Genomic DNA, 27762 nt, shown 5'->3' with positions numbered 1-27762 from the left:
CAATATGCAAAAGTCATTTGGTAAAAGCCTTTTTTATTTGTATTTGTATTTATATAAATAAAAGTAATTTTTACATTCAGTTTACAAATTTAACATCTGCATGTATTATCAACGTATTATGATGACTGTAACCTTTATTTTCATTGTCGGTGCTAAAATCCGTCGCAGTTTGGATGCACGCGGTTACTTCACAGCGAAAATCCAGCTGCTGCAGATGTGTAGTGGCGTCTATATTTGGAAACAGTCGTAATACGCGTCGCCCTAACCGGTACAAACTGGTTTGGGAAGGGGGTGACATTATTTGATATACTGTAGAAGCCGTTTGTCTAGGGACAAATGAACTCACTCCTAAGAGGAATATACCCATAAAATTACTGTCGGCTTTTTATTGAGCTTCCCCATACACGAGGAGACTAACCCTGAGCCTGAATCAGCAGTATTTTTAGGCATATTTGCTAGATTATCGCCATATGTCGACCTGTCGTATAGTCTATAATATAGGCTGCAAGCTGTAATTAATTAAGCCTGAGCCGAAAAGCTAGAAAATGTCTGGATCGATTGTCATTGCCGAAGGTCACCAAGAGCTTTGTGGTGAACTCAGGTAGTAATCTGGATGCATGACAAGAACATGCCTATAAAGATGCACGATCTATGCGACTCTCCTTGAAGTTTGAGGATGAGAAGAGATGAGCAGGAGAGAGGAAGAGTAAAAGATTGGCGGGAGAAGGCGGAACAAACCGGTGCCCGGATACACGCTATAACCGGTCGCCCGCACTGCAGATTAACTCTTGCCTTACCGAGGATGCTCAGTATTGGTAAGTAAAAGAAAAAAAGACATATCACATAGACGGCTTTGCATCTGTCCCTGTGGGCAGGTGTGTCTTTTCTACCTAGCGTTGTATTCTGCAGAGAGTTCCGGTAGACGCAAAGCGCCGGGGCAGGAAGCTATATAACGGAGGTGAGAGGTCTAGTGGTATAGCGTTCAGCTTATTCCGCTTTCAGTTAGATTTTGAACATGTCAGGCATAACATACAGCACCTAAACATACAACGTGTCATTCAAGAAACGTCCGGACGTCATCACGCACTTAAATCTGTGGACCATGCGGTTCACTTCAGCACCAGCGCCTGGACAGCTCCCGTTATGTAAAGCGTCACGCGCTATCTGCTCATCATTCTTATTGTAACTCGTTTCCTGGCGTTCATATAAGTACGGGGTATGTTCTAGCGGGACAGCATTGATCTGAACAACCTATATTGAAGTTGACAAATATTTGCTCTTATAAGCCTATGCATGTAGAATAGGCACAACAACGCCATTCTAACGAGGATTCATCTTTATTATTAACCTAAATTGACAGAACACAAAAGTTCTGTCACTGAAATTGACTCTGATATCCTGATAAAGAGTTGCCAAGTCTACCAACTGAAAAGAAAAAAGATTAGGAATCCGTTCTAGAAGTCGCTGGAAAGGTTTGGTAATTATAAATAAATCAATTTTAAAAAGACAGCAATATGTTCTTGTGTGGTGTGTGTGTGTGTGTGTGTGTGTGTGTGTGTGTGTGTGTGTGTGTGTGTGTGTGTGTGTGTGTGTGTGTGTGTGTGTGAGGCATGTATCATCTGACTTAGAATAAGTTTAGATAACTATAAAACATCACCTAGAAATTATACATATACAGACAGACAGACAGACAGACAGACAGACAGACAGACAGACAGACAGACAGACAGACAGATAGATAGACAGATAGACAGATAGATAGATAGGTAGATAGATAGATAGATAGATAGATAGATAGATAGATAGATAGATAGATAGATAGATAGATAGATAGATAGATAGATCACAAAGCAGTTTGCTTAAACAAGAAAATGTGCCTAGGGATATAAGAAAGTACTGATAGGCATGTCATATTTGAGTAACAGTCCTGAACATTACTGAAGTAAAAAAAAAATTCCAAAGTAAGTAGTAGCTAACATTAAATGAGTTTAACTTGTTAATATATAACTTAATTATTAGATTTTTTTGCCATTTTAAATTTAGGATTATAATTACTTCAAACTACAGCTTTTAATTTTAGTTGAAAGCAGACATCTTACTGGGACATGCTAACCTGACAAAACTGCATACCTGAAACTGTAGTTAGTAACTAGTAACTAGTAACTAGTTATCTCAGGCACAATATCTAATTTGTCAGCCTATAACAATCAACTACATCAGTAGTAAAGTAGCAAGAAATATGGCCACAAAGTATTTCTCACTTTCTTCTTCTTCATCTTCTTTCTTATTAGGGGTTGCCACAGCAGATCATCTGTTTCTATACCAGCCTGTCCTTTACATCTGCCTCTTTCAAACCAACTACCTGCATGTCTTCCCTTACCACATCCTCCTCGCCTTCCTCTTTTACTCCTTCCTGAGTGCATTCTTTTACCTATGTACCCCATGTTCATTCTCTGCACATGTCCAAACCATCTCAATCGAGCTTCTCTGACTTAAGCCCCAAAATATCCTACATGCGCTGTCCCTCTAATAAACTAATTTCTAATCCCGTTCATCCTCGTCACTCTCAATTAAAATCTCAGCATCTTAAACTTTGCCACCTCCAGCTCCACCTCCTGTTTTTTTATGAATGGCTCTAAACTGTATCTAAACCATACAACATAACAGGTCTCACAACAGTCCTATAAACTTTCCATTTCACTTTTACATCACAAATCAATCCTGCCACTCTTCTCCACCCACTCCACCCTACCTGCATGCTTTTCTTCACTTCTCTAACACACTCTCCATTTGCACTGTTGACACCAGGTACCTTAACTTATCCAACTTCACTACCTCTTCTCCCTGCAACCACACCACTCCACTGCCCTCCCTCTCATTCACACACATGTACTTTTTCTTACTCATAGTTACTTTCAATACCTTCTTTCCACCTCTTTTAATCTCTTCTCAACTTGCTCCCTACTCTTACAACAAATTACAATATCATCTGCAAATATCATAGTCCATGGAGACTAATGTCTGACCTTGTCCATCAACCTGTCCATCACCACTGCACAGGGCTTAGAGCCGATCCTTGATGCAGTCCCACCTCCACCTTGAACCAGTCTGTCATTCCTACTGCACACTTTACTGCTGTCACACTGTCCTCATACATGTCCTGCACCACCCTCACATACGTCTCTGCTACACCTTTCTCATACAATACCACAACTCCTCTCTCGGCACCCTGTCGTATGCTTTCTCTAAATCCAACAAACACACAACTCCTTCTGACCTTCTCTATACTTTTCCATCATCATCCTCAAAGCAAATAATGCATCTGTAGTGCTCTACCTCGAACCCCTGTCTGACCGCTTCCCTGAATCTCACATTACAGTCTTACATTTTACAATTACATTTGCTGCATTTAGCAGACGCCCTTGTCCAGAGCGACGTTCAAAAGTGCTTTGAGTCTCTAGCAATGAATAAATCTACACTGTTAGGCTAGATTAGAAACTTGATATAAATCAGACTATAACTCTTGATTTTTACAGTGTTCCTCCTTCAGGTTCTGCCCTCTTGTTCCTTTTTCAGTCCTCACTCTCCTCTTCTTCTTCATCTTCATAGCCATCTTACAGACCACCATCCGATGCTGTCTACCTTAAAATTTCCAATCTCTTTCAGGCTGCATCTCCTGCATAGAATATAGTCCACCTGTGTGCACCTTATTCTGCTCTTATAAGTCACCCTATGCTCCTCCTACTTTTTAAAATATGTATTTACCACTGCCAATTCCATCCTTTTAGCAAAATTTATCACCATCTGCCCTTCCACATTCCTCTCCTTAAGGCCATACCTACCCATCACCTCCTCATCACCTCTGTCCCCTTCACCAACATGGCCATTTTCAATCTGCCCCAAGCAACAATCTTTTTTTTCCCCAGGTACACTCTCCACCACTTCATCTAATATACTGAAGATTTTTTCTTTCTTCTACATCTCACAACCAACTTGTGGAGCATTGGTACTGATGATATTTATCATCATCTCCAGCTTCACATTCATCACCCTATCAAAAACTCTCTTCTCCTCCACTATACTCTTACTGTACTCTTCCTTCAGTATCACACCTGCACAATTTCGCTTTCAATCACAATGATAGAACAGTTTAAACCCCACTCCAATGTTCCTGGCCTTACTCCCATTTCACTTGGTCTCCTGAACACACAACATGTCTACCATTTTCTCCTCCATTATATCAGCGAACTCTCTCCCTTTACCAATCATAGTACCAACATTTATAGTGCCCACCCTAAACTCCATTCTCATACACGTCTCCTTTCACTGCTGTCTCTTTAGATGTCTTCTGCCTCTCCTTCTTCTTCTTTGGTTAACAGTAGCCCAATTTCTACCCTGTTGGCTAGCAATACCTGTGGTGGTCATTGGACTAATCTGGTATGGAATTTAGGTTTGTGATCCACATATTTGATTTGGCACATGTTTTATAATGCATGCCCTTTCCTAACACAACCCTCCCTATTTATCCGGGCTTGGGACTGGCACTTAGAGTGCACTAAGTATTCCTCACCTGTTTTAGGTATTTGGAAATATATAACAGATTAAATATTTCAACAATTTTTACCACAATCATCAAAAGCCAGTTTTCTGAATATACTGTATTTATTTTAAGAAACTTAAAAAGAGTTTACCTGAGATTCCTACACTTATGGAACTTAACACTCATATAATATGTAAAACGTATGGGGAAAAAATGCTTGCTTGTGAAAGGCACAGTTCATTGAGTCAGATTTTTAAGATGAGCATTAGATACCACATCTAAAGAGTCGTTTACATGATTATGAAGCTGAGAAATGATGTTCAAAAGTAATTTACTTTTATAGGTGGTTGCAAAATGGGAATGGGGAAGCATAAACGGCTTAATGTTTTAGTATATAATAAAGAAGGATGGGGAAATGTATCTAGGAAGAGTACCCACTTGCATTTATTAAAATATGTAACACAAATAAAGTTTATATGTAAATAAACATGAAAGTGGAAATAATAAATACATGCTCATTTTTTACTTCATTAGCCATTAAGCGGTTGCCTATCAGAGGAGCACATTTAGCAGTGCTATATGTATGATGAGATGAATGATTTGAAGATAAATATATCTTATCCAATAGTATTAAATGTGTGTCAAAAAAAAAGTAGAAAAGAGGCAGACAGGACACTTGGGTTATAACATTCAGAGGATATTTACATAATCTTTAACCTGTATGATGACAAATTATAAACTGGCCACATATGATATCTGCATCTCCACAAGTAGGGGATAGTAGTATAGGCCTAAAATTACATAAAGAAATGTAGGTGCTTTGTTTTTTCTAGTTTTCTTTAGTTTGATTTTGAGTTAAAGTTTAAGTGTGTGTGTAAAAATGAATGTTTTTCCATGTCTGTGTCTGTCCCCTCTGGGTTTCCTCTGGGTCTCCTATAGGTCCTTTAGGTTTTTCCCCACTTCTTAAAACATGCTGGATTTACTACTTTAAACTGTCCCTAGATGCAATTGTATATATGTCCATGGTGCCCAGTCATTGAGGAGGATTCCATCCAAGGATTATATCTACCATGACCCTGAACCAAGTTACTAAAAAATAACTAAATAATGTAAGGTTCTCTAACAGCTTTCTATTATTGTAAAACTGAAGAAAATATGTGATGTAGAGAAACAAAACACTTTGGTAATATTTTCTTGCTTTTACTCATCTGTGTGTTGTTTTCACATTCCACTTACCTTCCTAAAGCCTGCTAGTAGGTAGATTGTCTACTTAAAATTGGACCTTTATGTGTGTGCTTGGTGCCCTGCAATAGACTGGCATACCATCCAAGGTGTAATCCTGCATCCCTTGAATAAGATCTGGAACCACTGTGACTAGTGGTATGAATTAAGAAATAAAATGATAAAAAAAGATATAGGGTATACAAAACAAAACTTATTTTTCTCTTAATTTTCCAATGAAGCGTTATGTTTTTCTTATGCCTTTTTTAACCTGTCTGCCTTTTTTACAGGTGGAATGTGAGGAAGGTCTACAAGGAAACACAAATTCACGCTTGATTTCATATCGTCGTACATGGAGTAAGCAGCGCATTGAACATGCACCAGGAGCAGGACCAATAGCAATGGTTCTCTGTGACCTTGCCCTTCTTCATTGAATAATCTAAGGCCCTCATAAAGCATTATTCTGTGATTGACTGTGATGGAAATGTGCATTTAAAGTGGCAGGTTAGAGGGTAAAGTGGCTGACTGTTTAACCAGGTGCATCGTGGATTTAGCTGTGGGTGTGCTCCAGTTGCCGGATGCAGAACCTCTTTGAGCAGAACTTAGACATGGCCACCGCTCTGCTTGCAGGGGAGAAGCTGAAGGAGTTAATCCTGCCTGGTTCTTCACAGGATGAGAAAGGTGGTGTTCTAGCTGGACTCATGGTGCAGCTCAAACTGGAACTGCCTTTTGACAGAGTTGTCACCATAGGAACAGTCATCATTCCCATCTTATTAGTCACTCTAGTCTTTACAAGGAACTTTGCAGGTTGGTACTTTGAGCTCATGTTTTCTGCATATCTTAATGGTATTTTGCTCATTTGCAGGTAATGTTAGCCTGGGTTAAATACAGCTTACAGAGTGACTAGATAGTGTATTTAAATACAGGTCCAGAGGTGAACTGGGACTGGGATGCTGCCACACACACCAAAAAAATCATGGAGATTTTTCTTTGATGTGAGGGTGAGTGAGTGGGTAGATATGAAGCTGACAGTACAAAGGACAAAAACAAAGATATTTGATATACATGAAAGGAAAGGTTAGAGGAATGCAGGCAAGGACGCAAGTGCAGGTAGACAGGTCTTTAAAAATCTAGGCACTCAAAACAACACTGTAATCCAGAAACAAGGTACAAGTACAAAAAAGGTCAGGAAATCAACAAATAACATTAATTAGATGAAACAAAAGCAGGACAAGAAAACAGAAAACAGGGACCACAAGGAAATCAGGTATCAAAAGGCTTCATAATGACAGGTAAAATATAACACAGAGAATATCCTGAAAAATTAGAGTGCTTAGATGCTGTTTATATTGTGTGAGGGTGTTTGAGTCCATAAGCGAGTGAAATAAGCAGTTAAGTGAATGTAAATGTGTCTATAATGAACGTGCATTGTGGTCATTGCAACATGATGTAGACATGGCAGAGGTTGAGCATGAATTACAGAAAATTACATGAAAATACTTTTTACTAGGGGATGATAGTCCAATTTCAGACTCAGGGAGGTGCAATAGGTTCTCCATGAAGTCTTGCCACCTTTCTCCTGAGGTGAATTTAGCCCTCCAGTCTCTCACAATGGAGACTGTCTTCTGGAATGCCAATGTACCTGAAGACAGAAATGAAAATGAGATATGCCCTATCAAAAGTTGATGTTAGACTGGGGAAAGGTATTAAGTGGAGAGACATGAGAAATCTATCTATACTTACTGGAACACCGTGTTTTTTCTGTCAAGTGAGAGCATGATATTCAAGGTGTTGTTAGTGGTATGAGTTTTCATCACTGGCAGGGTGCAAGGTACTTTAGCACTTTAGTACTTTATTATATTTTACCAAACTTAGGAATGTCTTAATATACACCGACCAGGCATAAGTTTATAGCCACCCCTCAGACATAACATTATGACCACCTGCTTAATATTGTGTTGGTCCCGCTTTTGCTGCAAAAACAGTTCTGATCCGTCAAGCATTAACAGCATTAACTTTCTGAGCAATTCCAGCTACAGTAGCCTGCCTGTTGGATTGGACACACCGGCCAGCCTTTGCTTCCCACGTGCATCAATGATCTTTGGTTGCCCATGGCACTGTTGCTGGTTCACCACTGCTTCTTTCTTGAAACAGTTTTGATAGATATTGACCACTGCAGACAAGGAACACCCCTCAAGAGCTGCAGTTTTAGAGATGCTTTGACCCAGTCGTCTAGTCATCCCAATTTAGCCCTTCTCAAACTTACTCAAATCCGTGAACTTGTCCATTTATCCTGCTTCTAACACATCAACTTTAAGGACAAAATGTTCACTTGCTGCATAATATATCCCACCCACTAACAGGGGTCATGATGAAAAAATAATCAGTGTTATTATCTTCACGGCTCATAATGTTATGCCTGGTCAGTTTACGTATTTTTCCAGAATTCACCATTATTTTCCTTGGAAAATTTGTTGCATCGTGTGAGTGCCGAGGTGCCCCATGGCAGAGTATGGGCTAGGGTGATTAGCTTGTCATGAAACGCTGATGGTAAGAACCTTCTCCCAACTAGGCACTGCTTGGGGATTCTTACAGCTGAAGCACTCTCAATCTCCTTGTCAAGTTTCCAGGTAAGAGCTCTGACAAAAAAGGATTCAGGAAAGATACATTCTCTAATGTGGCAAGTAAGAGCGAGGTACAAACAAGACAGAAAATCTGCCTTGGTGTTTTTAGATCCAGGACAGTAGGAGAGGATAAAATGTAATCTAAAGAAAAGCACTCCTGACTTGTTTTCCTTGACATGTACAAGACCCACCAGTTTGATATGTTTAGATGATGAAGTTGTGCTGTTGTGCAAAACAGTTTTGTGTTGTGTGCATGTTTGTCCTTGCATGAGATATTTGGAGATTTGGAATACAGGATACTGAAGGAGTTAAGTGCACAGTGCTGATTTTTGAGTGTTGGAAAACAGTGAAGAGATTAAAAAAATGGGAGGGTAACAGAGTGTGTAAGGAATGTGAGGAAGAGAACAGAAGCAAATGGGGACTTTAGGTTAAATGCTGAGTCAGTTTGACTGCATAGCAGTAGAAATCTGCTGTGAGGTAACAGAGGCATGAGTAGAGAAAAATGCGACTTAGATTAGATAACTAAGAAATCTCAATAGCCCTTAGTAATTGAATAATTTTGCTCCTGTAATTCAAAATATGAAAATAATTACAAAATTATAATAAGAAGGTATATGCAATTTTGTAGGTATTTGCAATTTCCTCCATTTAAACTAGAAGAAAATGGCAAATAAAGAAATCACTGTACCGAAACCAAATGCAGTATACACCTGCACCTGCAGGAAATAATGTTCCTAGCATTCCTAACGGCAGGATTCGCTCCTCTGCTGTCAGATTATCTACATAACATATTTAACTACAGGAATATAGTTCTCAGGCTGACATGGGAAAATCCTTTTAGGATATCTTTGTGAAATGTGGCATATAAATCATTAAAGCAAACGTTCATAAAAGCTGCTTCTAATGCCTTTTTCCTTGTTTGATTTTTTTCCAGAGGAGTCCATTTACTGTTACACACCACACAATTTCACACGTGACCAGGCCCTCTATGCCAGAGGTTACTGCTGGACAGAGCTACGTGATGCTATCCCCGGCGTGGATCCGGAACTCCGTCCTTCTCTTTTTGAGCATAAGTTCCTGCCCTATGCTCTGCTTGCATTTGCTGGAATCATGTATATTCCAGCATTAGGGTGGGAGTTTCTTGCATCCACTCGCCTTACCTCTGAACTCAACTTTCTCCTTCAAGAGATTGACAACTGCTACCACCGTGCAGCTGAAGGTAGAGCGCCCAAGATTGAGAAGCAGATCCAGTCCAAAGGGCCTGGGATAAGTGAGCGTGAGCGGCGTGAGATTATCGAGAATGCAGAGAAGGAGAAAAGCCCAGAGCAGAATCTTTTTGAAAAATATTTAGAGCGGCGAGGGCAAAGTAACTTTCTAGCCAAGCTTTATCTTGCCAGGCATTTAGCCATCATCTGTCTTAGTTCCATTCCCATCACTTACCTGAGCACATACTATGCTCGGCAGCGACAAAATGAGTTCACCTGCATGCTGGGTGAGCCACCTGACATCAGCAGCATCCCTGAATTGCGCCTCAATGTGAACTGCAAACTGCCGGCTGTGCAGCTCCAGCGCATTATGGCTGCTGTGGACATTTCACTACTCTGCACCGTGAACCTCATCATTTTAGTTAATCTTTTGCATCTGTTTGTGGTGCGCAAATCCAACTTTGTTTTTGACAAGTTGCACAAAGTTGGCATCAAGACTCGGCGGCGTTGGCAGAAGTCTCAGTTTTGTGATATCAACATCCTGGCCATGTTTTGTAATGAAAACCGGGACCACATCAAGTCTCTAAACAGGCTGGACTTCATCACAAATGAGAGTGACCTTATGTATGACAATGTGGTGCGGCAGCTTTTGGCTGCATTAGCACAGTCAAACCATGATGCTACACCGACTGTTAGAGACTCTGGAATTCAGACAGTTGACCCCAACATGGATCCTTCTGTACTGGGGGTTGGAGAAATAGAAGTAGAGACAGTTATCAAAAGACCACGAAAAAAGATGAAGTGGATCCCTTCATCTAACCCTCTTCCACAACCATTTAAAGTAAGCAAACTGTCTGTTTATACATTGCCATTGAATGCCTTCGACCAACAATGGATGTAATTTTGCAACCAGACTCCCATTACTTCCTGTGTTACACTGGACACATAAAAAAAAACCTCATTATGTTCTTTCTACCTGTTTTAGAAAAAGAACAAACAGATTACATCACCTCAGTATTATGCAGATTATATTTTAATGAAAATGTTCCTGCTCACTAATTTGCAAGATAAATTGGAAGCATTTCTTCACTGAGGACTTGAATATTTCTGTTTGCTGATGTCTCACTGAATTAATTTTTTTTTTCTGACAATTACAAGAAATTCTGTTGGTTAAATATTTAAAATTCAGTATTTAAAATTCAAATATTTTTTTGTTAGGAACCTCTAACTCTGACCCGGTTGGATAGCAGCATGAAAGCAGAAAAACCTAAACCTGTGCGGAGGAAGACCGTAGCAGACACCATCATTGCTCCTATACTAGACACCAAGAGCACACAGCATCCTCCTAAGGGTAACAATTAGACAACACCAGACAGGACAGTGATTATTACAATGTTTATTGACGTTTTTTTGAGATAGAAAACCAAAAAATCTATTTAAAATTTACTAGATTCTACTCCTGCAATGCACACTTTCAAAACAGTGGACCACTGATCAGATCTTAGAATACTGATCTTTAGCAAGACCATTGTTCAGTCTACAAATTAGGGAATTGTAAGCAACTCTGGATAAGGGTGTCTGCAAAATACCATAAATGTAAGTGCATAATATGATGGTTTAAACTTTTACCAGTTTATTATTGAGGTGTTATTGTGATCTTGTGTTTAAAATGCAGTATGTGTGATGACCTGGGAAAACCCATTGTATGTTGCTTTTTCCAAGCTAATAGATGACATTACTTTCAGTAAGTATTAAAAGTTTCTACGAAGGTTGAGCTGTTTCTAAAATAATGTTCCTGCAAAATTGTAACCTATTTTGAAGCAATTAGTTGCTTAGATCCCCTAAGAGCTCTAGGCATGACTGTTTTGCTCACAGTATATTAGATAATTGAACTGATTTTATCCTGTTTGTCTTGACTTCTAAAAAAATTCAGAAACCAACAACGGGACAGAGAAAAAGCACACTCGTAATTTCTCCTTGGATGTCCATCCATACATGTCGACCATCCAAAAGCCTAAATCAGAAATGAATAATCCCCAACCTCCAGCTGCTGACCATCCTCTGGACACTACAAACATCGAGGGCACACATACTGTAATCCATGTCTCATCAACACTTACTGGTAATTCTTTTCTTTATTAAGAAATTAATTAAACATGGTAAGGCATGTTATTGGAAAATGATTAACAGACTGCTTCCTGAAGTGTTTTATTCCTCATACATTATATACAAATGAAGCAATACCTTCTGACTGTTAGTATTCATGCATTCAGAAGGACAGTTGTATAAGAGATTTCAGCATCAGTGTTATGAATTTTGCTCTGTTGAACAGCATTCTATTCATTAGAAATTAGATTAACCTTTGATTTTATCTGTGTCAAAGTGCTGTGTGACTTTAGAACTAAGACTATATATATATATATATATAAAGCAATTATTACTTTTTTCATTCTGGCTTCAATCTCTTCTAAAACCTTTTAGAAAAGAATGACCCTCCTACTCAATCCACCACCAGTGCATTTTCCACTGTGACCCTGTCCACCACCTCTTATATGAATGGAAGAACATCTACTTTGCCTCCTTCTGAATCACCTAAAACCAATGAGCCTCTCATAGCAAACCCAGAGCCTATGAGTCAGCCTGCATCCTACAGCTGTAACCCCTCACATCCTCTGCTCAGCATCCACCACACTCTCTATGAAGAAGAGGAGGAGCAAGGCCACAGGGACAAACTCGTTGAAAGACCTGGTGAGCTAATCGCTGCTGGAGAGTGCTGAAGGCACACAAACAGACAAGCACATATTCACACCTGTCATCGTTTGACCTTAGCACCAAGCCATGGAAGGGTAAATTGTTCATAACCACCTCACATGAAGCAGCAGTCACACTGTTTCACCTACTGTGCTTAAGGTGGAAGCACTAAGGTCAGAAATTTGTACCGTCTACCAGGGAGAGAGACAGTAAATTGATTGTACATACAGGTTTTTTCCAAAAGATCGTTCTTTGCAAGTAGACAACCAGTTCTAATGAAGCATATCACTCAAGATTTAGAGGCAATTTCCCTGACTAAGTGCAAACACTGGTGCTCACTTGAATGGAATGTTTTTCTGTGACATTCCAAATCTAAGTTTGGGGTACATCAAATAACGAATAAGTTCAATTAGAATTATGTTGTGCTTTATACGTCTCAGTGTACACATCAATGACAACTTTCCAAATGATTTTATCCTCTGAATATATTGTTTTGTGGATTTCAGCAGGTATCCAATGCAATAGAGCATATTTATCTTTAAATTATGCAAATGCACACAACCCTTGTTGCAATAATATGCATATCTACACATTTTCATACTATATATATATATATATATATATATATATATATATATATATATATATATATATATATATATATATATATATATATATATATATATATATACTTCAAACTTCTTTAACCTACGATGTTTATCATGTATTTCATAGATTCAGGTCCAAATTGTCACCAAATGAATTCATTTGGGGAAATTTGTATGATTTTATGGAACTACTGTATCATATGACGCAACAGTTAATACACCATCTTTATGTAATCTAATGTAGTCATTCAAATGCCTTGGTCATTAACAACAAAAAAAAAAGCCTGGAAATATACAGTCACCAGCTGACTTTCATTACATTACCTTTACAGAGAAAAGCCACACAGAATCATTTAAAATCCATTGATTCACTTCTTCCCTTGACACACAGAAAAGAAAAAAATGTTTTTCATAAACTACTACATTAGAAAGCACATCTGTAATTATCAATTACACCTTGCTCTAACATTTCCACAAGGCCAGAGCAACATTTTAATTGCAACACTGGCTAGAACTCAGTAGTACCAAAATGCACAGAGACACTTTTATTCTGTATCTTTACTGTTTGAATGTTGTCTGAAAAATCCAAGACCTCATATAATGTGGAAATGTTGTAATTAGCAAAGCTTATCAATTATATATGAAAATCAAGCTGCCAATTTCTCATAAACCGTCAGCCCATTAACAACAATTTAGCACACTGTTTGTGTTAAATATTTATCCAGCAAAGGAATGCTGGAATTGTTAGAAAGCACAATTCTGAGTGAGACATAGTCATAGCACTGTCAATGATATATATATATATATATATATATATATATATATATATATATATATATATATATATATATATATATATATATATATATAGTCAGGTCCATAAATGCTTAGACAACATCCAAGTAATAACAGCATACAGATGCTCAAATTAAATAATGACTATAAATTTACAGTCAGCTTTAATTAGATGTTACTTACAACAAAATTGTGTATAAAAATTGCAGCACTTTTTAATATGCCCCCCCCCCCCCTTTCTTTTAACGGACCAAAAGTAATTGGACAAATTAAATTACTTATAAATTAAATTGTAATTTTTTATAATTGGTAACAGTCTGTCTAAAAACCATTGAGATCACTAGACGCCTTGGTTTACTTAGTAATGGTCTGCCAGGTCTCTAATGTAGCTGCCGTGCACACTCAGTTGAATTCAGGTCAGATGGTTGACGGCCATTGCATGACATTCCATTGTTCTGTGCTTTACAAAAATCTGCAGTATAAAGTGCGATGAAGTTTGGAGCATTTGGCCAAATCTGAGCAGATAAGGTTGCCCTAAACGCATCAGAATTCATCCTCCTTTTTTTTGTCAGCAGTCACAATATCCTTAATAAATGGAAACCAATTCCAGTGGCAGCCATGAGCAGCTCCTTTAGTTGATCTTTTTCTCCTCTATCCTTAAAAGGTTGTTTGAGATGTGAAAGGGTTTTTTGGATGTTTTGTTAAACTCCTCCTGAACTGATCATACTGTTTTTATTGATTACCAATGGTTTATATCTTGATATCTTATGATAAATCCTCTGTGTGTACTCTGATAGTCTCTTAATTGTTGACAGAGATACATCAGTCTCCTGGTAGGGGTCCTTCGTCTGTTCTAAATGCTGTTCTGAATCATTTTGATTTACTATAAACGTATTTCATGGGCTTCTAGACCATTACTGTACCAATAAGTTAATTTGGCCATACATAAAGTTGGTGCTATCTCTCTGATAGGTTTGTTTTAGTTTGTTGTAATTTGTCAGCACAATGAAGGCTGGCTTCAAAGGTAATAACAGCTCTTGGGACTTTATATTGAGAGTTAACAGCAACAGATTTTATATGCAAATGCCATACTTAAAATCAATGCCAGAGATTTAATTGGTTTACTTGTAACTGAAATTATGAGGGAATAAAACACCTGGCAATAATACAGCTGAGCAGCCAATTTTCCAAATTACCTTTGGTCATTTAAAGACTAAATAAAAAGTTATTTCACCTGATTTGAATGTAAATATACTCAGAGTTAAGCTGAAAGTGTGCACTTTAAGGTTATATCATTTAATTTAAACTCCAAAAGCTGTGTTATAGCTATAATCTTTCTATGTCCAATTATTTATGGACGTGTATTTTTTTTATTTTATTTTTTTTTTATTAAATTTTTTTTTTATTGAATTGAATGTGAAGACATCCTCATACTGCACCAACAGATCCTAGAGAAACTCAGTTTTGCCGTTCCAGTAGGTTCCCAGTTTCAAGCTGGTGATATTAGAAACAAAACTTAGTTTAAATAAAATGTATGCTGCATGATACGTTGATCATATTCACTTACATTCATCAGATATAAGATATAATGATAAACATCACCTAGATTGTCTTGTCTGTCTATTACTGTATTTAAATTAAACCACACAGACACACTCACCTGCATTTAGGGTATAATTTGTAGTTTAAATTGGCTTGATTGTTGTTTTGCAGACAGTTCTCTGGTACTTTTACTGTACCTAAACTAATTACAGTGAAGACAGAGACTTCTTGGGTCTGATTATCAAAACTTGATGGGACATATTATCACTGAGAAATGTTCTGGATGTAGCTATGTAGTCACAGAGATAATACTTTTAAAGAAAATAAAAATTAACCAAGCATATGATTGTCTATTGATTGTTTTTTACAGGCCTAACCAAACAAGGCTGGGCATTGTATAATGTAAACAGGGATCTTATTTTAGAAGCACATACTGTGTCTAATAAAATACAGTCTAATATCTAATCAAAAGCTTGAAATAAATCTGTTAATGTTAACAGTAGTATATTGCTCAGTCTTATCTACAGCAAATTAAAAATGGTGTTGGAGTAGATATTTCATTCATACACAAACACACCCTTTTTGTCTGTCTTTTTGTCTAATGTGTCATTTAAAACACCTGGTGCACTTAGTCTGTTTATTAGGTTTTTTATTTTAGATTGTGACTTATTTTGACTTTTGCTGTCTTTAGATTAAATCAGTTGAATGTGTGACTTAATCAAACCAGCCAAATAAACTAATTATTAATGCAAAATAAGGTCAATTTCTATGGTTCATATCAAAGGCATATGCCACACAATATACAAAATTTCATTGTACCTACAAAAAATGATTCTATAATGTTAAAGCTGAAATGCATCTTATAATGCCACACAACACAGTATTTTGCGTAATCATTTATGAATGCTACAATATCCAGAAATCATTTTAAGAATAAAAAAAAAATCTCCTTTGTAATGGGTACACAATATTGGCAGTGATTTTCAGTTTTTCATTTCATCTTCTCCCGCTTATCCGTAATTCGGGTTGCGGGGGCAGCAGTCTAAGCAGATTCCCCAGACACTTCTCCTTGTCCAGGGATCGGGCTGTCAAGGCCCCCGCCTTCGACTGCTGCCCAATCCTCTCAGCACCGGTCCCTTACGGTCCCTCCTGCAGGTGGTGAGCCCACGGGAAGGTGGCCCCACGTCGCTCCGACATCACAGTCCTTGATTTATTTTTCTCGTAAGGGTCCCCTGGAGCATAGAGGCTTAAGGGCCTTGCTCAAGGGCCCAAGAGTGGCAGCTTGGCGATACCGGGGCTTGAACCCCCGACCTTCCGATCGGTGATTTTCAGTTTATTGTTAATTATTCCATCCTTTTAACATTGCAATTTTTTAATTACACAATTTGTTACCATTATGAAAAACTTTACACTTAACTTCTGGTGCTTAATGAAAGATTTATCCTTTACCAAAAAAAAAATAATTAAAGAGATAAATGCATGCCACAGAGATTTACACAAGCGGCAATACAATACACGAATGCTAATGATCGTGGCCACATAAATTCACATAAAAATAAAACCCGATTGCTTTTATTAGTAAAGATTCAGGGAGAATTGTAGCCTATTTTGGTTTTCTACCCTGTGTAATATTTTATGAGATAATGCTGCTTATTGGAGGGAGATTAACATAAGACACCGACAGTTTAGCTGATTATAATAGTATTATATAGTGTCAGTTTTCTACAGTAATTGCACTTTAATAATTGTTGGTCATTGTTACAATTCCATTTTTGACCTCCACAACATTTCATTTAAACTTAATTGCAATTGGGGCAGACAGTGGGTTTAGCGGCTGTGTCAGATTTCTCTACAAGCTTTCCCCAGGTCTGTGTAGATTTCCTCTGTCTCCTTTCTCCTCCCCAAACATGCCAATAGGGGGAGAGGCTACACCAAATTGCCCCTTGGTGTGAATCAATGTGAATGTTTGGCTCCATGGTGCCCTGTGACTAAATACGTTTCCATCTATGGAGTTTTTCATACTTTGTACTGGGCAGGGCTCCCAAAATATTCTCTGAATCCACTGCTACCCTCAAAGCTAAAAACAAAATGAACAAAACATAAAAACAATATACCGTAAACCCTCATAAAACAGTTTAAAGAGTCATAATTGGGATTATATTGATTTTAACAGAAACTCTAATGGTCCTTTCAGGTCTCTACTAGTTATTCATTGTCTTCTACTTGTTGTATTTCATCTCCATTACCATTAAGGTCTAATGTAAAACTTGTAGATCACATGTTGTTACCTACTGGACCCCAATAGGGCCTTTTTAGGACATTATCATGGATCCGGATTCAAGGTTTACATGATGGTTTCTTTCTTTTGATGGGAATGGTTTAATGATGCACACACTATGTACTGGAAACAATTTAGAAATGTTTTAATGTTTACCTGGATAAAACAGCTACTGAAAGTACACCCACCACTGTCTTATAAATTAGGGATGTGGGCATGTTGGCAGTTGGTCCACAAACATCTCTGTGTTGTTGTTTTTTTAATTTACACAACGGGATTTACAGGCTTCGGTGTTCACAGTGGTTTACTTCTAACTTATAGATGTTTCAGACGGAATTAAATTGAAGCTTCTCCAGTAAATCATTTTAGAACTCGGATTGAACACTACAATACCCAGAAATCTTTTACTGGGCGGAACCTCAGACCTGTCTGACGTAAGTTTATTCGTTTCTCCTTTGTTGCGGGTTTATTAACGTTATTGTTAAGTTTTGCGCTTAATTGTTCATAATTTCCATTTGTCGTCCTTATATTTATTGAATCTTGTGATCTGAAAAACTTTGCGGAAACTCTGGATCAGTTTAATAAGTCAGATTAGCTGGATAGCTAGCCCTCTACCTGAAAAGAGCTGAAAAGGCTCCCCGCTAGCTACAGCTGCTAGGTCAGCAAGCTAGTTGGATGGATTACCTCCAAACATAAAGGTGTTTGGACCGAACATCATGCTGACAGTCGTGAAGTACGATTATAATAGGGTGTAAATACCAAAAAAAGTAATCAATAAACCCATATAATATGTGATGCACTGAAAATCACGCAGGTTGCTTGCTTGCTTTGCACAGATGCTATCAAACTAGCCTAGGTAGTCTAGCTGAAGCAAATGGGCTCCTGACTAACGGACATCCAAATATCAGTTAAAATATCATATCTGGTCCTGCTTTAAACTAGATATCTTGGACATTTATTGTGATAAATATTCGCCAAGACGAAGTCTCTTTCATACATAAAATAGACATCGGATCACAAATGGCTCTAATACTCCCTTAGTGAGTGTACTTAGTAGTGCATGACACAATTCCTCCTGCACACTAGTTAGTGCACCGTAACTCCAATAGAGAAGTGATTTGGAAGGTAGCCATGACAGAACGCATACGTGGTCTTGGAATCCAGATGGTAGGTTTGTCATAGGGGTTGCATTGTATAATCTCCAATTTTTATAAAAAAATATGTAATTAGTTGACCTCTGTTTTTTTTGTTAGATATCTGAGGATTAGTTATATTTGACCACGCTTCATGGACCAGGACAATAATTCAGAGGTAAGAATGGAGGGACTTTTGTACTTGCAATTGGTCTTTTTATAGGACATAAATGGGATGAGCATATGCTTGTTTTTATGTAATATGTATTACATAGTCTCTCTTTTGTGTCCCTATTTGTGCCACATCAAGTCATTTGATGCATATGCTCGAAATTAGTTCTAAAGGTCAAATCACGTGATTCACCCAACTTGGATAACACTTGAAGTGCATCTGGATTCTCATGAGTTAACTCGTGATTAATCAACACTTAATCGCACAGATTTATTTGTTCTAAATGCACTTTAAATTAATACTTTTCATGTTTATAATGCTGTAATCAACACGAACAAATATAGATCCTTAATGAAAATAAAGAATGTTAAAGGATAAAATGTATGTTTCTTATTTGTAAAACCATACTCAACACGGTGCATGAAGTTTAGACATGTTTCAAAGGTCATAGATGGTTTTTAAAGAACTTCATATCTATTAGACACATGAAGAAAAAAAAAAAAAAAAAGAAGTTAGAAATATCAGGTTCCATTACTTCTCTTTCTATAAAACCAGTTGCTCAAACAGACAGGCCTGTTTAAATTTTCAGATGACAGGAAGCTCATAAAAATACTCTTGTATGTTTTGGAGTTTTAAATTACTTAATTTGACACCAAGGGGCATTTTTGCTGTTTCCATACGGACGGTTTTAATTGCCGGATGTGTGCACCATGGCGGATTTTGGTGCTTGATTTGAGACTTGGTGCATCAGTAAAACAACTGTTTTTAGTAATTAAAAATAAATTTTTAATCATAATTTTTTTTATATCTGATTAACGAAAGGACATCATGAATAAATGTGTGTAGCATTGAGGGTTTTAATTGAGCTTTTTTTTTATATTTAATGAATAATATTTAGTATATAAACAGAAATGTAGGTCCCCTGGTGGTCTAGTGGTTAAGATGCAGCGCTCCCACCGCTGCGACCCGGGTTCGATTCCCGGTCAGGGAACCATCCCCAGCCACTCTTAGTGCCGGTCCCAAGCCCGGGGAGGGTTGCGTTAGGAAGGGCATCCGGCGTAAAACGTGCCAAATCAACCGTGCGGAGGATCCGCTGTGGCGACCCCTAACGGGAGAAGCCGAAAAGAAAGTTTATATAAACAGAAATGTGCGCAGCATTAATCACGCGTTAATAAAATTAGTGCTATTAATTTTGATATCCCTAATATAATGTGTTTGTGTGTGTGTATGTATGTATGTATGTATGTATGTATTTATGTATGTTTGTGTATGTATATGTACACACACACACTGAAACCATAAACTAAGTTTTCGGAATTCTGTCGTCTCACTCACTTCTGCAAAATGTTGCACGAATCCCGCCTGCTTCTTTACAAAATTGATAAATTAACACCCTCCTGCACTTATAGTATCTGACTACTAATAAAAAAAAAATTTCTAACTAACTGTGGATAGTTTCCTCTGCCAACATGAAATAATCTATATTACAGTAATCTTAACGCTTCTATGTTAATAAGCATGGCTTTTTTTTTTGTTCTAGTGACCTTATTATTAAACTTGGCCTTAAAACTATGGTTTCACAGATTTGATCCTATTGCACATTGGCATTGATGTTGGCAATTATACGTTGTGCATGAATATCTATTTACAGGTTTACATTCCTCTTTGCATTGTTATTATTTGTATTTTATATTACAATAATATATTATAACAATAAGATTTTTATGCAGTTTCCAAAATACCACAGTGCAGCACTGTTTAGTGCTTTCATTATGTTGTTGTCTAGTGCTCTTGATAGTTTATTGATAGTCAAGTGCAACTTGAACCCTGTGCTATGGACTGTCATAATCCTTATTTAGTAAATTGTTAAACTGATAAACAACACTGAGTGACACTATGTGTATAGATGTCCTATGATGGAACATTTGCTTAAGCCCATTTTAATGTAAGTTTAAATTTGACATTTTATTAATATTTTTCCTACTTGTATATAGGAGGAATCTGTTGGTTTATCAGAGGATGACGCACTGCATCGCTATTCACTTGAACTTTGTGAGATTTTGTTCTTTTACCAAATTGAAGTACCAAATGCACAATAAATATTTGATACAATAAATATGTTTCGGAAGCTTCCATTGATGCCTTGCTCGCTCTCTCTCTCTCTTTCTCTCTCTCTCTCTCTCTCTCTCTCTCTCTTTCTCTCTCTCTCTCTCTCTCTCTCTCTCTCTCTCTCTCTCTGTCTGTCTGTCTGTCTGTCTGTCTGTCTGTCTGTCTGTCTGTCTGTCTGTCTGTCTGTCTGTCTCTGTCTGTCTGTCTGTCTGTCTGTCTGTGTGTAGCGGACATGGAGGCGGTTGAGGTGCTGTGGCAGATGCGGGCCCAGAGGAGACAGACCAACCATGAACTGCCCGACACCGTGGCTCGGCTAACTACGCCGGAGGGCAGCGTGGTCTATCTGGTGGGCACGGCTCACTTTAGCGACAGCAGCAAGAAAGATGTAACTACGGTAAGAGTCTTAAAACTTCTAAACAAGTGAAGACGCTAAATTAAAAACTTTATTCACTGACTCGTCAAAGAAAATCGTCTTATGATCGTTTTAGAAATGTAGATTGCTGTTTGCTAGTTGGAATTTAATTAAATACAGATAACACTTTTATTAGAAGAGCACTCCACTGGAGGAGCACACTGCAGCCAGTGTATGAGATTCCTATTTATCAAAACTATGGATGTTTTGAGGGAATAAATCAGTTTAGTGCTCTGTGACTGCAAAATAGTGCTTTTCATTAACGCAGTTCAAACCAGCCATGCTGGTTTAATATCATATCAAAATAATAGCAGGAGAACAAATGCTGCTGCAACATTAATATTAATCATGATTTACTGGTGCCATTAATCACATACAGTGTATCAGCCTTGATCGACTAGAATTAACTTTTTGTTTGAATATGGTTCTGTTGTGGTTAAGTGTGGTGATTACCTGGTTGAACAGACGAACAGTCTTCTTTGTATTGTACATGTTTTTGAAATCTTAATGCAGACATAGCAGGCACAATACTACTAAGAAAATAAAGCTCAATGTAATGTTGTTGTTGTTTTTTTATTACATATATTTAAATAGAATGTATATATATCGGTAGAAGAATGCTGAGAATGGAGCCACTGCGAAGAAGGAAAAGAGGAAGGACTAGGAGGAGGTTTATACATGTGGTGAGGGAAGACATGCAGGTAGTTGGTTTAAAAGAGACAGATGTAGAGGACAGGGGTATGGAAACAGATGATCCGCTGTTGTGACCCCTAATGAGAGCAGTCAGAAGAAGAAGAAGATTTAAATAGAATTTTTAACAAACACACTGCTGTGTAAATTGCTGTTTTAATAACATTACACTCTACTCTTTGAGAACTAGATTATGTGCCACTAGATTGAGCTTTTGGATTTTGCTTGTTGAGATTTGTGCGCATTCACCAACAATGGTGTTAGTAAAGTCAGGTAATGATTAGAGTGAGGAGGCCTGGGGTGCATTCAGTGTTCCAATTCATCTTAAAGGTATTCAATAAGTTTGAGGTGAGAGCTCTACAGCAGGACACTCACAATCTTCCATACTAGCCCATGTACACTGAACAGGCATAACATTATGGTCACCTGCCTTCTATTGTGTTGGTCCCCATTTTGCTGCCAAAACAGTCCTGACTTGTTGAGCATCAACAGCATTAACCTCTTCAGCAATTTGATATACAGGAGCTCGTCTGTGTATATGTGTATATATAATATATATAATAAGTTTATATATATTATATATACAGTACAGACCAAAAGTTTGGACACACCTTCTCATTCAAAGAGTTTTCTTTATTTTCATGACTATGAAAATTGTAGAGTCACACTGAAGGCATCAAAACTATGAATTAACACATGTGGAATTATATATGGAATTATATACATAACAAAAAAGTGTGAAACAACTGAAAATGTCATATTGTAGGTTCTTCAAAGTAGCCACCTTTTGCTTTGATTACTGCTTTGCACACTCTTGGCATTCTCTTGATGCCTACTTTGAAGAACCTACAATATGAATATATATACACACACACTGTATTTTCCGGACTATAAGCCGCTACTTTTTCCCCATGCTTTGAACCCCGCGGCTAATTTATGGATTTTTCCTGGCTTCACAAGCTTCAATCCAAAAAACTAAGTCCCATAACATTAGACCAATGAAATTGCCGAACGGGTTCAGGTTAACCAATGAAACTCTTTATATTAAAATAGCTGCGCTCCCACTGAATCAGGCCGCAGCACATCATAAATATGGATGAGGTTCCTCTGCCGCTCACTCGGACTGTCAACAGGAAAGGCGACGTCACGCTGAAAACAACCGGGCATGAAAAAACGCACTTCACCTGTGTTCTGAGCTGCACGGCATCGGGAGAGAAGCTTCACCAATGGTGATTTTTTTTAAATGCACGATGATGCCAAAAAAAAAACTCAAGAGAAATTGTTGTGAAAGGAAGGAGAAAGACCGTGAACAATGACTTTCTTGGTAGGCTACTGTTTAGATACAAGTCGTGTAACAGACACTGTCTTTCATTAAAGCCTGTGTAAAGTTCATTGTTTCAGTGTAGACACCTGCGGCTTATAGACAGGTGCGGCGTATTTATGTTCAAAATAAAAATCTTTGTCAAATTCAGTGGGTGCGGCTTATATATGGGTGCGTTTAATAGTCCGGAAATTACGGTATATATAATTATTCTCCATTGAGTTTTTTAAACATAATTATTGTGCAAAACAGCAGTATTTCAAACTAGAACCAACCTCAAACTCTAAACAACAGATGTAGCTACAAGTCGAGAACAAAGTTTTTAAATACCTGTGTGCAATCTGTGCAAGTGATGGAAAGCGCTCTTTGTTCATGTGCCAGTTGTCAAGTGGATTAACGTTGCAATATAAAAAGCCAATGGGTAGTTCAGCAAGATACGTGTCTAGTTGTGATTTAGTATAATAAGAGTAATAATAAGAGTATAACCTAAACACTAAACACGGATGTCGGGTGGCATATTTTAGGTTTGTATTTTTTTACCTTATTTTTCTTTTCTTTCTGGCAAAAACCGATAATGCCATTTTTTAACATTTTAATGCAAAATATTTTAAGCGTATTAATATTCTTTTGTGCATGTGGACTTCAGGCCAAAGGTTTTCACAAGAGTTCTGAATAGCAAAATCTAGACCTCTTGACAGTTAAATTATTTGTGTGCTTTATTTCATTTTATTTTAGACAATCCGTGCAGTGCAGCCGGACGTGGTGGTGGTGGAGCTGTGCCAGTACAGAGTGTCCATGCTAAAAATGGACGAAAAAACTCTGCTCAAGGAGGCCAAGGACATCAATCTGGAGAAGGTCCAGCAGGCTATCAAACAGGTGAGCTATAAAGCAAGACTGTGGTGTCTCTCGAATCATAACATGTGTCTTTTCCACTTACTCTCCTACTTTGCTTTGTTTTGCTTCACCAGAATGGCATGATGTCAGGCCTCATGCAGATCCTGCTGCTAAAAGTCTCCGCTCATATCACTGAGCAGCTGGGAATGGCGCCTGGAGGAGAATTTAGAGAAGCCTTCAAAGAGGTTGGCGTAGGCCCATGCCCACACAGTTATCTCTCATTCACACAAATTGCTGATTCTCTCGGAGACCGCTAATGGTGTTTTTTTTTTTTTTTTTTTTTGTTAATATTGAATGCTGCTTGATTTTGTTTATTTGTAAAGTTGGCACTCAAATCACAACAAAAAAATGTCCTCCTCTTATACAGGCAGGCAAAGTCCCTTTTTGTAAGTTTCATCTCGGGGACAGGCCAATCCCAGTGACGTTCAAACGTGCCATTGCTGCTCTTAGCTTGTGGCAGAAAGCTCGGCTTGCCTGGGGCTTGTGCTTCCTGTCTGACCCCATCAGGTACCTGCAGCGTCACTTTAAAACCCTGCTTTTATACAGACAGTCTGTAAAGATCTAAAGTTGTAAATAATGGGTATTTTTCTATTATTTTCCTTATTAAGTAAATATATGGATAATATACACCAAGCTTGCACTGCCATGTAATTAACCATTAATGCTATTTCCTGACCAAGTTTCTATTTGGCGTTTGAGTGTGTGGTGTATATTTGTTTGCACATCAGCAAAGAGGATGTCGAAAAATGCAAACAGAAGGATCTGCTGGAACAGACAATGTCAGAGATGATTGGCGAGTTTCCCGCATTGCACCGCACCATCGTTGCAGAGCGAGACATCTACCTCACCCACACACTCAGGCAGGCTGCTCGCTGCGTTGAGTCGCCACCTAATGGCCAGAGTGAGTAATACACATGCACCTACCTGGCTTTACTGAATTTTTTCTTTCTTACACAGAACGCATTTGTAAAGAAAAAAAATAGATTAATGCATGAAATTTCATGCATTTACTTTGCTTGAGGTATTGAGATTCATGCAATTCAAGTAACCAGTCTGTTAACGATTATCAGAACCCAATAGCAGGTTAAAACTGCATTTAATTTAAATGGACCAGTGAGACCCCCTCTTTAACAACAATTATTATTGCTTGAAGGAACTGACTTTATTTCATGATTCATCCTGAATTTACTACAGCTTGATTACATAAACTTTTCTTTGATATATTTGTAATATATATTAAAATATTTTTATATTTTTTAATAAGAGCCAATATTCATTTTTGATTAGAGTAATTTTTTTTTTATTTTGGTTGTCATTTAAATATTTATTAATTTATGTTGGACAAGCACAAAAAAAAAAAAAAAATGTTTTAGAATGTACATTTTTAGTTTTAGTATGTACTATATGCATGCTGATGTAACCCTGTGGTAGAAAACATCTTAGACCTGTTGCATATATTTACAGAAGTACCTGCTGTAGTAGTGGGGGTGGTTGGAATGGGTCATGTTCCTGGAATTGAGAAAAACTGGGACAAAGAGCTTAATATTCCCGAGATCATGAGGTATGTATTTTGTATGTTATCCAATCTGCCCTGTGCTTATTGCATTACTATTATCACTTGTCTCATTTGATGTCTTTTCTGCAGTGTGGCACCACCGTCTCGATTTGGCTGGGTGTTGCGTACTATGTTCAAAGGGGCCCTGTTTGGTGTTCTGGGATATGCCTGTTACCGTGCCGGAAGGTGTCTGGGGAGGGCGTTTCTCTCCCTACCTGCTGTCCGATCGCTGGAGAATATACGACCGCCTCCTGCCTGACCCTAGACCTTCAGAAAAGACTTAAAATAACATTGTATTACGCTGAACACCTATTGCCTTAAGATGAGCGAAGGGGCAGATAAATGGTATGAGATACCTCATGCTCTCTAAACAAAACTGGAATTTTGGAATGGGGGAACTTGGAGCAGCCCACAGTCATCTCCTCTGTCTTAACTTTGCACTTCTGCAAACATGGAGCTGTACTGCCAAAAACCATGAACAGTACTTCCTTTTGTCCTTTATTTTTTTTTTTTTCTCGTATACTTTAATACATGACAGTACTGTATACAATTCAGTACAGCATGTTTACTCTCTTTGGATTTTGTTCCTACATTTTAAATGATATTATGGAAAGACAAAAGTGTGAAAATACTGAATGCCTTTGAGTCTATCTACATTTAGGTAGCAGGGCAATATATTAAATATGCAATATAAAATCTCCAATGTATTATAGTTTGAAAGAGATTTTATGCGCAACCTGTGAGCATTGATTTAAGCACGTGTGATGCAGCAAATTTTCAATTCTACCATTCATACATAATTTAATACATAATTAAACTTTTCATAATTTTATTAAGTAAAAATAAATGCACAAATTCCATACTCTAATATGATTTTTTACCAAAGCATTCTTTCTTTTTTTTTTTTTTTTTTTAGAAGTTTGAAGGATTACCATGAAGTGAATACTGCAGTGTTCATGCATCTGTTGTAAATGCTGTTTCTTTAAATGTTAGGGAATGTTTTGTCTGGGGGTATTTAATTCTTATTGGTTAGACAAATAAGTGTCACATATTTCTATACTTGATCATTTCTGTTTTCATGGGAAAGTACATCTTGCATTGGTGACAAATATGGCAATATTGTTGAAGGATGATTTCACTGTCAAGACCTTTGTGGGCAGAGCATCTGAGACTACTGAAGCACTAATGCAGCACCTGTTGTACTCTTTACAGTGTGGGTTAAAAGAAAGAAGTGTGCAGAGTGATGTGTTAGCTTGAGGTGAAGTAATGTCCCGATTATCTGACAAGTGCCTCCCATCAAGTTACTTGAAAAAGGGCTAAGAAACACAAACTGACCTGTTTTGATTTAGTCACTTTCCATAAAATCATAATAAATGTATCGTATTTAATCTAACATGTACTGTTTAATGGCTAGTCATGATTGCAGTCGTGAGACTCGCAGACTAAAGGTTTTTGGTAAGCAGTATTACTCTTGCCATTCCACCATGCATAAATATGCACTCCTAAAAATTTCCATATTATGTAGTGTTCCAAAATATAAATGAGCATAGGTGAGATTTTTACCATTTGATTTTCACAATTTTCTCTCCCTATCATACAACTGAAGTGGAGTTGCATCCTGTAAGACATAAAGCCGACAACAACATATTTTTGAACTACTGCTCATGCTGCAGTGCAGTAAAACACACTGCACTGGAAACGTCATCGATGCACATGATTGGCAGGTTTCACTGAGACTGACAAGGAGAGAAGGCATGCCTAATTTTGCTCCTTTGGCTTCTCCCTAGTTCGACCATCCACGGTGTTACAGCTTCAAAAGTAATTATTGGGCTAAAATGGTACAAGTTGCACAATTTTTCACTTTTTGGATATCTGAAATAAACTTTTCTACTAGTAAAAATGGTGGTTGCAT

At 37.7% G+C, this 27762-nt stretch overlaps 2 protein-coding genes across 4 annotated transcripts; both read left to right on the top strand.

Annotated features, from left to right (window-relative positions):
• The first annotated feature begins 322 nt into the window (after positions 1–322).
• panx2 (pannexin 2) lies at positions 323–12932 on the top strand. The gene is made up of 6 exons (XM_083551936.1): positions 323–815; positions 6052–6568; positions 9320–10431; positions 10809–10941; positions 11524–11712; positions 12072–12932. Exons 2-6 carry the CDS (start codon positions 6340–6342, stop codon positions 12365–12367), a joined length of 1959 nt encoding a protein of 652 aa, XP_083408062.1. The 5' UTR covers positions 323–815; positions 6052–6339; the 3' UTR covers positions 12368–12932.
• Positions 12933–17870: 4938 nt separating this feature from the next.
• trabd (TraB domain containing) lies at positions 17871–27750 on the top strand. Of its 3 annotated transcripts, none has more exons than XM_083551974.1 (10): positions 17871–17998; positions 18818–18875; positions 20864–20921; positions 21206–21372; positions 24137–24277; positions 24370–24480; positions 24663–24802; positions 25024–25196; positions 25760–25856; positions 25941–27750. In XM_083551974.1, the coding sequence occupies exons 2-10, from the start codon at positions 18852–18854 to the stop codon at positions 26107–26109; spliced, it is 1080 nt and encodes a 359-aa protein (XP_083408100.1). In that variant the 5' UTR covers positions 17871–17998; positions 18818–18851; the 3' UTR covers positions 26110–27750. The 3 variants fall into 3 exon arrangements, with proteins under 3 accessions (XP_083408100.1, XP_083408102.1, XP_083408101.1); XM_083551976.1 differs by having other exon boundaries at positions 17979–17998; positions 18818–19782; positions 20013–20921; XM_083551975.1 differs by having other exon boundaries at positions 17979–18731.
• Positions 27751–27762: the final 12 nt, after the last annotated feature.

This window comes from Silurus aristotelis (assembly GCF_946808225.1).
Source record: "Silurus aristotelis genome assembly, chromosome: 10".
Taxonomy (NCBI): domain Eukaryota; kingdom Metazoa; phylum Chordata; class Actinopteri; order Siluriformes; family Siluridae; genus Silurus; species Silurus aristotelis.
The sequence above is the reverse complement of the archived record's forward strand: the minus strand, read 5'-3'. Positions and strand labels throughout refer to the sequence as shown.

Excerpts from the sequence above, each read along its gene's own strand:
- panx2 (XM_083551936.1), top strand. The coding sequence starts at position 6,340 with ATGCAGAACCTCTTTGAGCAGAACTTAGACATGGCCACCGCTCTGCTT. Across the intron at positions 6,569-9,319 it reads CTTTACAAGGAACTTTGCAG|AGGAGTCCATTTACTGTTAC; the intron begins GTTGGTACTTTG and ends ATTTTTTTCCAG. Across the intron at positions 11,713-12,071 it reads TGTCTCATCAACACTTACTG|AAAAGAATGACCCTCCTACT; the intron begins GTAATTCTTTTC and ends AAAACCTTTTAG.
- trabd (XM_083551974.1), top strand. The coding sequence starts at position 18,852 with ATGGACCAGGACAATAATTCAGAG. Across the intron at positions 24,278-24,369 it reads TCCAGCAGGCTATCAAACAG|AATGGCATGATGTCAGGCCT; the intron begins GTGAGCTATAAA and ends TTGCTTCACCAG. Across the intron at positions 24,803-25,023 it reads TTCCTGTCTGACCCCATCAG|CAAAGAGGATGTCGAAAAAT; the intron begins GTACCTGCAGCG and ends TTTGCACATCAG.